Consider the following 15,638-nt stretch of genomic DNA (forward strand, 5'->3'; position numbering starts at 1 on the left):
ATGGTGGAGGTACCACCAGGCTCTTCATCAGCTAGTTCCCCTGGACCCAGAGACAGTAAGAATGTTCACACTCCCCTTAGTTTCATCCACAGAAACTGCCAGGAGCCAGACTAATCTCAGAGAAATCTTGGTTGGATGCCCCATAGAAAATAGAAAAATGACAGATTTCAGGAAGAATTAAGAGACAAGAATTTAGAACCACGTTTTCCACTTTTTAATGTAGGCAGATGAGTTAGACTCTCTGAGCCTTGGTTTACCCATCTGTAAACTAAGGATGATAATCTCAAGTGTGCAGGTTGCTGTGAAGATTTTAAGGAAGACTCCATCAGAATCCCTTGACCCGGTACCACTACACCCATAGGGCTGAGAGCGGAAACTCCACCCACTCATCAACTGTCCTAGGACCCTGAGGGGCCATCTTGGAGGTGGACACCTTGGTCTTGAGATCTTAGTGCAGCGTGACCACGAGCCTTAGGTAGTAACTGTCACAGTAGGTGCAATGATAGAGCAATGTTTTGTGGAATGTAACGAAAGCATGTGGGAACTTTATTGCTCAACTTGATGAGACCCTCTGTAGAGGCAGCCATTAGCCTCAATGGAAGGATGTTAAGAGCTCTCTTTGTCCATGTAGGAGTGGCAGGGGGTTTACTATGCCAGACGGAAATCCGGGGACAGCATCCAGCAGCACGTGAAGATCACCCCAGTGATTGGCCAAGGAGGGTGAGAACGGACTCTTGAACTCTTTTAGTTGAAGGGCTCATGTGGGCATTGGGTTTGCATATTGAAATACCAATGTAAGCATTAGACCCACATATATGGTGGGGTTGGGCTGAACATAGCATATACTGTGGACAGACTCATGTGGCTGGCAACAGCCCCTAGATGTGGCTTTCCCTCCCCCTCTCTTCTCTTGCTTAGGGGCTTTACAAAGCATCTCCCCAGCTGCCTACCTTCGACTTCTTGTCTGTGGTTCCATTATCCCCACTACCCTCTGAAGGAGCTGTGTTTAGGCTTTTCCCTGTCATAGCAGTAACAACAAAACAACACGGCTTGCTCGCCTCAGCCCTGCCCTGGGAGTCACCCTACTCTCCTTGAGGCACCCGCTCTGCGGTGGTACTCTTCAGGCTGGCTTGGGGCTTGTTCTACCAGGTGAAGGGAGTCCTGGAGGTCATGGTTACTTAGAAAAAGGTGTGTTTCACCAGAATCAGGTCATCAGATTCCATTCGATCTGAGATTATCAGAGAAAGTCACTATATAATTTTTTTTCCTTCTCTCAGTTAAATTTTGTGAGAGGGTTTACAAAGCCAAACAGGATCCCTGAACAAGTACGTCACTAAGGAGCCTCTAGTAAACTACCTTGAAGGTCAACACTAGCTTCATAGCACAGTTTGTGAGGGACACACGCTGTCACGCAATGTTTTGGAAAAAGAAGAGGTAGCAGTTGCCAAGCCAGTAACCAGAAGTGGCAAATCCTGCCTGTGACTCTTAAGACTACCTGAGTACCTTCCAAACTGTTGGGTGGTTAAAAAACAAAACATTCTGTAAAGTCAGCTAAATGCCTTAGGTCATTTTCTCTCCAATTTTATTTGTTTGGTAAGTTTTGAAATTGTCTGAAATTTCAGAGACCATCGTCATATTTCCTGACATTCGGCTTTCCTCTGGGTGGTGGGGCACTGGCAGGCCTGACAGGGGCTGTGAGCACAGAGAGAGGCCCCCCATCCCCCCAGCATGGTGGCCTTGGCATGGCCATTTCCACCAACAGTCCATGCTCGGAGGCCATGAAGGCTGTCACATGGCTATTATCGTCATCCTTAGACTGACTGTCTTCTCAGAAAACTTAAGCTAAGATACACTCTGTGTGTGTGACCAGAATTCTTAGGTGACCAAGGCTGAGGAGACTCTTTTGCTTGCTAATTTCTGTGAGAAAGAGTTTTCCCTATTTCTCTGATTGTACAGATAAGAAGGAAGTTCTTTTGTCTGGACACAGTGTTATTTTCCCCCCACTTGTAGACAATGCACTATCAAAGGAAATTCTTATTAAAAGTAGGGGAATTTTACCTCCTCCTGTTTAGTGAGGCTTATTATAGAGTAACCAGTATTTTCTATACTCTCTTCCTGGTCCTCTGGAGAAAACTGAATCAAAGAAAGAGAGAAACAGGAGACTCATGCCTATTCCTATAAATTCCTGGCTCCCCTCTCAGTAGAAAATCTACTTCAGGCTGATCTTTGTGCAGGGCTGAGGCAGCTATTGCCTTTTCCTGGTCTCCCTTGTGGCAATGAGCAAGACCGTACGCTGTTTTGGGATTCTGTCCATAACCTTGAAGTAAGAGGATTTTTCTCTGCCTTAAAAATGCCATCATTGTGATGACTATGCTGTGAAAGAATATGGAATATTAATACAAAAGCAGCAACCATGTACTTTTGGTCATTGTCCAAGTGAGTCTTTTGCGTTTTATATAAGCTGTAAAATTATTCATGTCAGTGGAATTAAAACCAATTTCTTCTCGAGTAGCATTGCATCTAATCACTGAAGATATCTAGGAGACAGGCTTCAGGAATCTGTTGCAAAATGAAATACCCATTAGGAAAGTGTTTCTGAGCCAACTGTGATTAAAAGGGGAGCCCAGTTTCTGGAGGCATGTGTGGGCTGTGTATGAAAAATGTGTTTTCCATAGACGAGGTTTTGTTTGAAATTTAAATCTGCCCTGAATGGACCCTGGGGCTTTGCTTTAAGAAATTCTGTTGTTGTTTTCATTTGCTGATTTGTTGAATCATCTCCTATCTGACTCACTAATAACTGATAATTTATATTATTAGGAAAATTAGGCATTTTGTCTCCCTCAAGAAGCTGTGTTGTACCACTGACAATAATAAGCAGGTATGGTATTCAGTTTCCTTCCTTTGCTTTGTCAGCTTGACCACACATTGCGTTCTCTGCTTGTCTTTCTCCATGTCTCATTGTACTTGGCAATTTAGGAGGTTTATGGTAAAATTAGGATCCTCTGACAGACAAATAGTATTAAAAAAATTCCCTGCAACCTTATGAAGCTGTGTTTGTAATGCACATCAGTTATGATTTAGCCTGTGGTTATCCACCTAAAGACTAACATATTTCATGAGAGCATAAAATTCTTCTTCCAAATAAACAATGTTCTGTTTTTCTACCTTAATTTCTTAAATGAATGAAAAGCATATATGTATTTGAGCATTTCACTCCTACCAATTCATATCAAAAACAATCATTCCAAGTTAGTAAAAATTAGTACCGTTAGTACTGTTCATTTTTACTATTACATCATGCAGGACAATACGTTAGAATCTTGCCTTCTGGAATAACAGAATTTTAATAAGTTGCTGTATTTAAGAACTTACAAAGGTAGTTTTATCATAGAGAGCAATGCTGATACTGTATATTTTCTTTTTTAAATATACTTTGAATATTGGGTCGTGTGTATTTTCATGTTTTAAGGTTTATTGGTTAAAAAGCATTAGACCAACATAATTACTAATGGTTCTACTTTTGAAAACATAAAATGTGGCCTTTGACATAGATGGAGACTTTAAAACAAGAGATAATGTCTTGAAAGGATGTGAAGGTCTTTGGAGCATGGCCCATTTTAGGGGAGCATGTCGGAGACTTGGAAAGTGTGGGGTCAGATGGTGGAAGCTGGCCAGGCAAGGAGAGAAGCTTTGGGGTGACAGGACCTGCTGATGTCTGGGCTCCTCCCCACGAGTAGGCAGCCCCTGGAGGGCAGGCCGGCCTGGGTGCCATGAGCCCGTGGAGGGCTCCCAGCTGGCATCTCAGTCCATCACAGATATTCATGTCCTCATGCCTGCTTTTTTTTTTTTTAAATAATGACTTGATACTCCTATGTATTGCGAAGTGTTCACCATCATAAGTCAAGTCAACAGGCATCACCACACATAATTACATTTTATTGTGATGCAATCTTCTTTTGAGACCTATTCTTCTAGCAACTTTCACATTCACATTACGGTGTTAACAGTATTCACCATGCTGTGCATGATATCCCCGTGACGTATTTAATAGGTAGAAGTTTGTACCATTGACCCCCTCCACACATTTCACCCATCTCCTCACCCCACCTCTGGAAGCCAAACTGTTCCCTGTATCTATGTATTCGGTTTTTTCTTTTGCATGTGAATGACATCATATGGTATTTGTCTTTCTCCATCTGATTTAATTTACTTAAGTCCATCCATGGTCCGTCCATGTTGCTGCAATAGCAAGATTTCCTTCTTTTCTGATGGATGAATCATATTCCATTGTATCTGTATTCCACATTTTCTTTCTTCATTCATCCATCAGTGGACGTCTAGATTATTTCTGGGTCTTGGCTATTGGAAACCATGCTGCAGTGAACCTGGGGATGCATATATCTTTTTGAGTTAGTGTTTTTGTTTCCTTTGGATAAATGTCCAGGAGTAAGTTGCTAAACCATATGGTAGTTACATTTTTAATTTTTTGAGGCACCTCCAGAAGGGTTTTAAATACTGGCTGTGCCCTTTTCTGTACATCTTCACCAACACTTGACATTGCATATCTTTTTGGTACTAGCTGTTCTGACAGATGTGAATTGTTATCTCACTGTGTTTTTGATTTGCATTTGCCTGATGATTAGTGATGGGGAACAAGTACCTATTGGGCATCTTTATGTCTTTTTTGAAAAAAAAGTTCAGATCTTTTGCCAATGTTTAAATCAAATATTTTTGGCTTTTGAGTCGTATGAGTTCTTTATATATTTTGGATATTACTCTCTTATCTGTGATTTGCAAGTATTTTCTCCCATTTGGTAGGTTGCCTTTTTATTTTGTTGATGGTTTCCTTTGCTGTGCAGAAGCTTTTTAATGTGATGGTGGTCGGAATTATTTATTTTGCTTTTGCATTTGCTTTTGGTGGCGTTTCCAAAAATTCACAGCCAAGACCCGTGTGAAGGAGCTTAGCCCCTATGTTTTCTCTTAGGGCTTTTATGGTTTCAGACATAATGTTCAAATATTTCTTTGATTTTGAGTTGATTTTTGTGTGTGATCTAGGGTAGTGGTCCAGGGTCATTCTTTGTATGTGGCTGTACGGTTTTCCTAGTTCCATTTATTGAACAGACTGTGTTTCCCCCAGTGTATATTATTGGCTTGTCATAAATTAATTGACCATTTATATCTGGGTTTATTTCTGGGCTCTCTATTCTGTCCCACTGATCTATGTGTGTGTTTCTTTTTATGCCAACTAACATACTATTTTGATTACTATAGCTTTGTAATCAAAGTAGTTTGAAATCAGGGATCATGATGCCTCCAGCTTTGTTCTTTCTCAAGAGTGATTTGGCTATTCTAGCAAAATATTCTAGACTAGTGAAGGGAATCATGCTTTTTCATAGTATTTAGTTCAGTATAAAATGCCTCCTTTGGCACTGAGAATTGCATCTAGAATCAAGAAGTTTGCACTTACTACCAAGACCTCTGGGAAAGGAAGGGAATGGACTTTCATAGAAAAATAAATTCTCCCACCAGCAAAGTTTACACATTCCAGGAGGAAGTATGAGATCTAGGTGAGAGGTGACGGGGGGGGGGGTGGAGGGGACATCCTGGTGGCTCTTGAGAGACAAACTACTGACCCCACGCAGTGCAAGCCAACCTGTCATGAAGCTGCTGCACAGAGTGCAGGCCCGCCTGCACTAATTCGTGCTCACGCCAGAGGTGGGCCAACTACAGTTCGTGGCTAGAGTCAAGCAGGGCCTTCCCCCACCAGCCGCTTGCTCCTCCTCCCTCCTTAGTCAGCCAGACGCCCAGTCTCCTGTCACCAATCTTCCTGCAATCATGCGTGCACACATTCTACCCATCCTTCATGGTCCATCCCAAGGAATAGCAAATGCCATCCGCCTCCTCAAACCCCTGAGTACCTTCTTTGCTGTGTATCACCCCATGGCTTGTATGCCTGAATGCCCTCTTCTCTCCATTGCAGTCACCAGGCTGTGCTTGTCCTTATGGCCCATGCTGCCTGGTGCACGGCAGGCCCTTCGGCTGTTGGTTAGCTTGAATGGAATTGAATGTCTAGGTCCTGGCTTCCTGCCACCTGAAAATCCCTCCTGCTTCCCAGAGAGAGTAGGCAAGCCCTTAGTACAGGACTTAGGGGCACAGAATCACAGGGCCACCTCTTTTCTGATGCTCTAAATAGAAACATCTTTATTGCCATGAATTAGCTGCTGTTCTGAGAAGAGTGGAAACGCAGAGCTCAGATACCCTGAGCCATTGACGTCACCTAATGGTGCTGCACAGGCCTGGAGAGACACTTAGATTTTCCAGTAACAAAGAATTTTTATGTCTCTGGCTGGCCGCAGTGTTTTTCCTCCTCATCGGAGGAGGCTGGAGTGGATGGTGATGGGTCTGTGACGAGAAGGGCTCCCCAGAGGTGGGAGCAGCCTGTCTGAAGGCGGTTCTGGCTGTGCTGCTTTCTGGGATGTTAGCTTTGACGTCAAGATCCGCCCATGGGTTTGCATTTTAACAAGGAATGAAATTGTAAGCCAGGCTGGTATCTCCCGGTAGTGCTCATCATCAGCACAAATCCCTTGTCCTGTGGGAACCCCATAGCTTCTTGCCAAGGGGCTGCAAGTGCTCAGTGAGGTTTGTCTGTTGTAAACCCGTCTCCCCTTCCACCACACACACTGGCTCCCCAAACGTGCTAAACACCTGTGCCGGTACCAGGGACAGTCTCTGCCCCAGGAGCCGTGGGGGTTACACACTGATAAAGGGATACATTTCTAGAGCACCATGCAGGGGAGGTGTGAACCGAGAGCAGGAGAAGCAGAGAACATAGGACCAAAGAAGACTGGCTAGAGTTTCTTTAGGTGTCGTCCAGGACAAAGGGCAACAAACCACACCCCACGGGCCACATGTGGTCTGCTGTGCTTGTAAAGTTCTGTGGGAATGCGGCCATATTCTGTGTTATGTAGTGGCTCCTTTCACACTGCAGCAGCAGAGAAGTTACAACAGACAGCTCGTGGACTACAAACCCCAAAATATTTACTCCCTGGCCCTTTACAGAGAAAGTTTGCTGACCCCATTTCCAGAAGATAATTTTCTTTTCTTTTTCTGGCTCTCCTAGGCCAGGTACACTCTGCCTGGGATCCCAAAAATGGCCCCCTCCTGTCAACCCAACCCTGTATAGCAGTAAGATGTGAGGACCTGTTCCCTTAAGGCTTTTGCCTTTTCATGAGGATCCACATGGATGACTCCATTTCGGTGACCTGCTACCATGGTCCAGGAGTCAAGCTCATGTTGGGAAAGGAGAGTTCGAGGATCCCAGCCTCACGCTCCTTTCTCCTAAGCTGGCCTCGTCAAAGCAGAGGGGCCTCACCACGGGCATCCCCACAGTGCCCACCTTAGCGCATCCCCGATTCCTGCTTTTCCCTCCAAGTCTTGGCCGTGAGAATATGGAGAGCCCAGCATGCCAGCTGCAGGCACAGAGTCCTGGCAGAAGCCAGCGGGCAAGAAGGTGGTGGTGCAGCTGGCTATCTTGTGTCCTTTGGCTTGGATCACCTGGTCTCTCTTCTCATGGAAGAATGACTCACAGGTCATGGAGAAGCCCGAGAGAGGCACAGAGGTTGCCTGTCCAGTAAGAGGAAGGTCGTTGTGTGTGTGTGTGTGTGTGTGTGTGTGTGTGTGTGTGTGTGTGTAGTCAGGGAGTACAGACACGCAATGAACAGTTCCAGAAAATATTCCCTGTTCTACTAGGTTGTAGCAGGGGAAGGTCGATGGTCAGGCTCTGAGGTGGCATGCTGCTTTGTGGCTATCGAGGTCCTGAGACTAATGCTGAAGGAGAACAGAATGAGAGCAGTCTAACCTGCATTTTGCACAGAACTTTCCAGCCCTGGAAGTAGGCTGGGAGGGGCGGGAGGGAAGTGTCTGATACTGGAATTCTGCTGATCACCTCCACGTCCTCATTTTAGGGAAGAAGAGTTTAGATAATGAAAAAGAAGGCAGGACATAATCTTTGAATGAAGAATAGCTATTTAACCTGAGTAAGTTTGGGTTAGTAAAAACACTTGTTTCTTCTACTGCAGCCTGATATAAGCATTGTCACAGCCTAACATTACTCTGGGGAGAGACATTTGGGGTCACTGCTTTTAGCTGTGTAACCTGTTTGAGAATAATAGGGCAGAGATGGGGGCTGAATTGTCCAAGTTTGAAGTGATGGATTCTTGCTTTGAGATAAACTTTTTGGGGTTAATTCATATTTTGTTTTATAGTATGCTATTTAATCTTGAAATTGTAAAAATTAGGAAAAAATAGAACTTCACTACAATTATAATGCATATGACTAAGCCTGTCAAAAGTGACTAAAACAAGCTACTATAGAGTGGCAGGGAGTGAGAGGGGTGAAAGAACAGGTCTTCACTTTGGGGAAGGTTTCGTGTGGAGAAGGAGGGACTTGCTCAAGGCAAAAACAGTGGAAAATTTTAAGGAATCAGATTAGGCTAAACAATAGAAAGAATTAATAGACTGGGTCAGGCTCCTAAATAGTTTGTGGGTAGTGAGCTCATCACCAAGGGAGGTAATCAAATAGAAGTATATTGAACACTCAGTAGGAAAAGCTGTCTGGGGAGGTCACTCACTGGCCAGAGGTTAGGCTAGATCAGTAGTTCTCCCAGCATGGTTTCCTGGAGCAGCAGCAGCCCATGAATTTGTTAGAATTGCAAAGTCATACTTAACAGAATCGAAACTCCAAGGGTGGGCCTACTGTCTGTCTTAACAAAACCTCCGCGTGATTCTAATGGACTCTGCAGTTGAAGACAAGGTGAATGGCTGCCAGGCTCTGATGCTATGAAGTTGGACCACTGGTTCATGAACAGGGTCTGTTTTGGGTTAAATCTAGTCAGAAAGGAGTTTTTTCCACTCATGAGGGCCATCCAGCCCTCCCCTCCTGAATATGGGGACCCTGACCAATGCTGCTCAGGACCTTGATTACAGGGGACCCCAGCTCTGCCCCAGCCATGTCCACAGCCTGTGCCCTAGACCGGCATGTCTGGTCTTGAAAGGTGGCTAGAGATGCTCTCCAAGTGTAACCCACGTGCTAAATTTCAGAGACTTAGTATGAAAAAGAATGTAAGTGATCTCATTAAAAGTATCGTAGTCTCATACTGATGACATGTGGAAATCATACTTGCACGTATTATGGCTAAAATATTATTAAAATTAATTTTGTCTGTTTCATCACGAGGCTACTAGAAAATTTAGAATTCCACATGTGGTTTGCATGTTGCTCACACCGTATTTCTGTTGGGCAGCTGGTCTCACCGTTCCCCTCCCCTGTCAAATCTTACCCTAAATCCCCCTTCCCATTCGCAGGTGACGTGGTCAACAAGCTGAGCACCCAGTCTGGTTTCTGCCAGTGAGCCAGCAGCAGACAGCCTCCTAGGAGATGAGGCTAAGACCCATTTTCCAGGCTCCTAGCAATGCTCCTCCTCTTATGGGAAGATGATCTGCTGGGCACTTAAGTAGGCCTTTAGGGACCACTTGTTTGGGGGAGTTGTGGGAGCGTTGTTCATTAGTTCTTAAACTGCAGCAAAAAGCTCTCATTCTTAAAGCTCTTGGGTAGACAGCAGGAGCCCTGGGTGCCTTGTCCTCTGACAGCTTCCTGCCCACCCCCGCCCCTGCCCCAAGGCCCATCCTCATTCCCCAGCCCCAGATTGGCTTTCCCTTGGGTCTGTCTTTGCCCTTCTCTGTCCCTAGGCCTCTGCCCTCCCCACATTTGCCAACTTCTGTTCCCCCTAGTCCTTTCCTTCCTGGCAGGTGACTGGGCTAATAAGCCTGTTCATGATTTTTGGACTTCTCTACAGCGTGATAGAACAGGGTCCTTAATACTAGGACGGTCCTGTAGCTCAGGCACTCCCTGTAGAACTGAGAGAAGTGGTGGCTCATGCAGGCAGCCAGGGGAGACGGGCACACAGAGTCACACGCTGCTTTTCTGCTCATTGCTGGTGATGAAAATGTTTGAATTTGTCCTACATGCCCAGTATTTGAGATCTGTCTCATATTTTTAATGGCATGGACCGTGTGCAGCTTCTTTGCCCTTCAGGACTCAACCCAGCTTTCCCTCCCTCCAAGAAAACCTCAGAAACTGCACCTGCTATGAGGCGGTGGTTTTGCTTCTCTTCTGCATCACCCACTGGACTCTTAATTTTATCCTGCTTTGGGTCAGTTCTGACCTTGGGGTGGCGACCCCAATGTGTGTGCCCAGGAGACATCAAGAAGTTATTTTGAAAACGAATGTTTACTCCCTAACACAGTAGCCTTTGAAAGGCTTAGGAAATTAAAGATGAAGCTTTTATCTAGTCCTAACTTAGTATTATGTATCGAGTATTGATCTATATGTAGCTAATATGTCCCACATGCTATTACGTATTTTCCATGTTCTCCTAAGATAGTTGGAGGAAAAGGAAACTACAGTTGAAAACATGACTTCATTCATCCCTGGAAGTGGCTACTCACATTTAGAAATTTTTTTATGTAATCTGTGTATTAGCATGATGTTGAGTTTATACACATGTACTTGATTCACAGTAGGTGTTCCAAGTAATTGTTAATGTATTTGATAAAGCCACTAAGTAAACACAATTTTTCCATTTAGCGTTAGTACATATTTCCTTGAAGCTTTTTAAAAAATTTTTTTTATGTTATTTATTTTTGAGAGACAGACAGAGCATGAGCAGGGAAGGGTCAGAGAGAGAGGGAGACACAGAGTCTGAAGCAGGCTCCAGGCTCTGAGCCGTCAGCACAGAGCTTGATGCGGGGCTCGAACCCACGAACTGTGAGATCATGACCTGAGCCGAAGCCGGACACCCAACCAACTGAGCCACCCAGGCGCCCCTGAAGCTTTTTTTAAAAAAGTCCTCCAATGTTGCAAAACAACACATTCCCCCGCCCCCCGAGAACTACACTTGAGCTGCCAGCCCTGAGCACACATGAGTGGACTGCCTGCTGCGTGGCCGTGGCCGAGGCTGCGGACAAGTAGGAGCTCGCGGCAGGGAACGAGGGGCAGGGACCCTGTGAATGGCGCGATGGGATTATGTGTGTGGGAAAGTCTTGGGTCAGAGGAGAGGAGAGGCACAGCGTCATGGCTGCATTGTTGGTGGCTGCCGTGCCCATGCTGACAGGCTGCAGGAAGTGCCCCTGGGGTCTGAAACCGAGAGAGTTTCCATGCTGACCGGCCGGAGGGTGAACCGGGAACATTCTGTACGTTCTGGCCACGTGGACCCACACTGAGCGTGGTGGTGGAGCAAGAAGACACAGGTGCCTTCAGCCTGCTGGAGCTCTTGACCCTGTGTGGGACCGCAGGCCCTGGGCTGCCCACCCGGCCTGGTCCTGGGGCGGGCTCCTTGGCCCTGCCCCTTCTTCTTCCTGTCCTCTCTGCTAGGGCAGTCAGTGTTTAGCCCCCATGATGGGGACAGCTAGGAGTGAAGGATGGGAAAAAGGGAAGGGACTTAAAATTCTGAGGTGCTGATCAAGTTGGCCTCTGTGTGAAGCTGTCTGTGCCCTCTCAGCTCCAATGGGGAGCCCTCCGCATGAAGAAAACCCACTTGGACTTGAGAAAAGTAAGATGGGTTTGGTAATGAGCAGTAAAGAGACATAGACACATTCAAGACAACCAGGATTTAAAGAGGAGATACTATGTTTGATTTGGGGAGAAGGGATTTTTTCCTCCAAAATTTAACTGAAATTCTAAAGGCTGCATTTTTATATGATTTGTCATTCAGACTCTTGCAAGATTCTGCTCACTGTGCAGACTTAGACTAATTGAGCTGAAGAGACTTCCACATGATCTTAGACCTGATTGTTAAAAGGTTTACTTAATGTAGCATTTTTTATGTAATTTATGGATATTAGCGCTACCTGGAAATTCGGTGTTTTCCAAAGCAACAGTTGGGGGCTGACTCCTCAGGAGGAATTCATTTACTTCATATTGAGAACTTTTCAGATGGGGGCATGCTTGGCCTCAGCTGAGCATTCTTTCATCCATTTGGTGAGCATCAGTTGCCCCTGACACTTTTGCCCAGTAGATGTCACAAGGACAGATCACCCTGAGGTAATAGGTTTCTCCCCACATCCACTCCTGCTGAAATCCTTGGGTGGCTAAAGGGACGCCCTCCCCTAAACCCGGGAACCACCTCTGGCACGCCTCCTGAAGCTTTTGTCTTCCTAACAGTTCTTGTCTCTGTCCCACTCCACTTTATCCCACTGGTTGTGACTTCTGGTTTTCTTCCTCTGGCCTCCTATCTGCTCTCTGCCTCCATCAAGATACTGGCCACTGGCAGCAGCTCATACAGCCCCAGGAGAGCAGATGGTTTAATTTTTTGGAACTTTGTGAGTCAGTTGTTTAACACCCATTATTCAAAATATAAATCATAGAAACATACAATTCAGCTTTTAAAAACTCCTAAGTACTCAAAATCTATCCCTTCTTCAGTGTGTTTCTCCATGATACTATCACCTGAGCTCTTGCGGTCATTTATATTGGTCTTATCTGTGTGGTGAAAACACCGTATGAAGCTGAGCTGCCACCTTCAGTGACATCACGTTAGTAGCTTCAAACAGCCACGCTGGGAGTGTGTTTAGACCAGGGAAATCAGCAAACACTGCAAAGCAGGACTTTTTGAAATTCTTAGACAAAACTTATTTAACTTATTATTTAAGTGCTCCTTTTAATACCCTTATAGTGAAGACACACAATGAATGGACAGTCCCCTGCCTCTCCAAGCAACGTTTATATTTATGTATATGTTAAGTATTTAGGCCTTGAAATTCATCCTATAACAACATAAACGCATGGTAAATTGTGAACAGAGAAATACTGTAGAGAAATACAGTCGGGTAAGATGTGTTAGGATAAACACCAAAGTTTTGTATTTTCTAATTTTTTTTTAAATGTTTGTTTATTTTAGAGTGAGCCAGCCAGCCTGAGCAGGGGAGGGGCAGAGAGGGATGGAGACAGAGGATCTGAAGTGGGTTCTGCACTGATAGGAGCAAGCCTGACATGAGGCCCAAACTCACAAACTGTGAGATCATGACCTGAGCTGAAATCAGATGCTCATCTGACTGAGTCACCTCGCTGCCCCAAACCAAAAAATTTTAATCCATATTTGTGGCTTAATCTGATTACAATATAACTGTAGTGGCTCAGATTTTTTTCTCATTGAGATAGAATTGACATAGGACACTGTTATAGTTTTAGGTGTACAGCGTAATGATTTGATGCACGCATATGCTGCAAAATGATCTCCACAATAAATTTAATTAATATCCATCACCACACAGTTACAAATATTTTTTCATATGAGAACATTTAAAACCCACTTCCTTAGTAACTTTCAAATACCCAGTAGAGTATTGGTAATTATAGTCAATATGCCATACATTATATTCCTAAGAATTACTTATCTTATAATCGGAACTTCATATCTTCTGACCACCTTCACCCAGTTCACGTACCCCCATGGCCACAATCACTGGTCTGGTCTAGTCTCTGCATCTTGGAGCTCAGCTTTGTTGTTGTTGTCATCATTATTTAATTTATTTATTTATTTGGTTTTTAGATTCCACGTGTGGGTGAGATAATATGTTAATAGTGTTTTTCTTTCTCAGTCTAGCTGACTTATGTGGCATTATGTCTTGAGGTCCATCTATATTGCAAATGGCAAGATTTCCTTCTTTTCTACAGCTAATATTCAATCGTATATACATTTCACATTTTCTTTATCCACTTATCAGTTGATGGACACATAGGTCATTTCTATGTGTTGGCTATTGGAAAGAATGTTACAGTGAACGGGGGTACATAGATCTTGGAAGAGAGTGATTTCATTTCCTTCTAATAAGAACCCAGAAGTGAAACTGCTAGATCATATGGTCATTCTATTTTTAATATTTTTAGAAATTTCCATACTTTTTTCCATAGTGGATAGACCAATTTCCATTTCCAATAAAAGTGTTCCCTTTTCTCCACATCCTCTCAAACACCTGTTATTTCTTGTCTTTTAAGTAGTAACAATAACGGATGTGAGTTCATGTCTCATGGTGGTTTTGATTTTAATTTCCCTGATGAATAGTGATATTGAGCACCTTCTTATGTACCTGTTGGCCCTATGTGTGTCGTCCTTAGAAAGGTGTCTCCTCAGATCTTCTGCCCCTTTTAAAATCCGGTTGCTTGCTATTGAGTTGGATGAGTTTGTTGTATGTTTTTAGATGTTAACCCTTTATCATATATGTGACTTGGAAATATTTCGTAGTTTGCCTTCATTTTGTCGATGGTTTCTGTTGCTTTGGAGAAATGGTGGTTTCCTGTAGTTCCAATTTTTTGTTTTTCTTCTGTTGCTTTTGTTTTTGGTATCACATCCGAAACACCATCACCAAGACAGATGTCAAGATGCTGATCCTTTGTTTTCTTCTAGGGGTTCTATGGTTTCAGGTCTTACATCTAGTCTTTAATCCATTTTGAGTGGGTTTCTGTGTCTGGTTTAAGATGGTGGTCCAGTCTCATTATTTTGCATGTAGCTGTCCCATTTTCCAAGACCCATTTGTTGAAGAGACTGTCGTTTCTCCACTGTATATTCTTGGTTCTTCTGTCATGCATTAATGGACCACATAATTGTGGGGTATTTGGGGGGTCTCTATTCTGTTCAGTTGATTTGTGTATTTATTTTAATGCCAATACCATACTGTTTTGAATACTATAGCTTTGTAATACAGTTTGAAATCAGGGAGCATGACAACTCCAACGCTGTTCTATTTCAAGATTGCTTTGGCTATTTGGGGTCATTTGTGCTTCCATATAAATTTTAGGATTTTTTTTTTCTGTGAAATCATCTTTGGAATTTTGACAGGGATTGCATTGAATGTGTAGATTGCTTTGGGTGGTGTGGGCACTGCAATGGTATTAATTTTTCCAGTCTATAAGCATGACACATCTTTCCAGGTAATTGTATATTTCTGTTTGTTCCATTAGTGTCTTAGAGTTTTCAGAAAATAGGTCTTCCACCTTCTTTTTTTTTTCAGTGCAGGTGAAACTGGGCCTTGGGGCCCAGGCAGGAGGTCACCCTGTGGCAAAGGAATAGCTGGTGGAGGGGCCTTTTTAACCTTCATCTTGGGGCATACATGTTTGGTGACCGCACTTCTAACAGTGGTTGACAACATGGATGAAGATGTGCATAACACTTGAGGCAGATCATCTTGTCTTAGTCATATTTCTGGCCCAGCTTGTGTCAGGATGGCTCGAAGATGCCCCCCCACCCCCAGCTGAAGCACAAAGTGCAGGGTGGACTTGTCCTGGATATTGTAGTCTAGGAGACTCTGGCCATCCTCCACTTATTTGGCAGCAAAAATCAGACCCTGATGGTCAGGCAAGATGCCTTTCATGTCTTGGATTTGGGCTTTGACATTCTCAACAGTGTCACTGGGCTCGACTTCCAGGGTGATGGTCTTGCCTATCAGTGTCTTCACAAAGGTCCAAATATCTGCATCTGCCACAAGGCCACTGCCACCAAACTGCTTGGCCACCTCATTGAAGAGAAGAAGCCTCCTTGGCTAAATTTATTTGTAGATATTTTGTTCTTTTTGATGCAATTATA

At 44.0% G+C, this 15,638-nt stretch overlaps 1 protein-coding gene across 1 annotated transcript in view; it reads left to right on the top strand.

Moving 5' to 3' along the window:
• Nucleotides 1-15,638, top strand: part of PDE8B (phosphodiesterase 8B) — a gene marked incomplete at its 5' end in the record, with an annotated part of 232,393 nt that overhangs the window by 136,436 nt on the left and 80,319 nt on the right. The window contains 2 exons of the mRNA XM_029941217.1: nucleotides 632-720; nucleotides 2,818-2,878. Coding sequence (XP_029797077.1) covers nucleotides 632-720; nucleotides 2,818-2,878 — 150 coding nt within the window. The remainder of the gene's footprint in view (nucleotides 1-631; nucleotides 721-2,817; nucleotides 2,879-15,638) is intronic.

The sequence above is a fragment of the Suricata suricatta genome, chromosome 6 (assembly GCF_006229205.1).
Source record: "Suricata suricatta isolate VVHF042 chromosome 6, meerkat_22Aug2017_6uvM2_HiC, whole genome shotgun sequence".
NCBI classification, from domain to species: Eukaryota; Metazoa; Chordata; class Mammalia; order Carnivora; family Herpestidae; genus Suricata; species Suricata suricatta.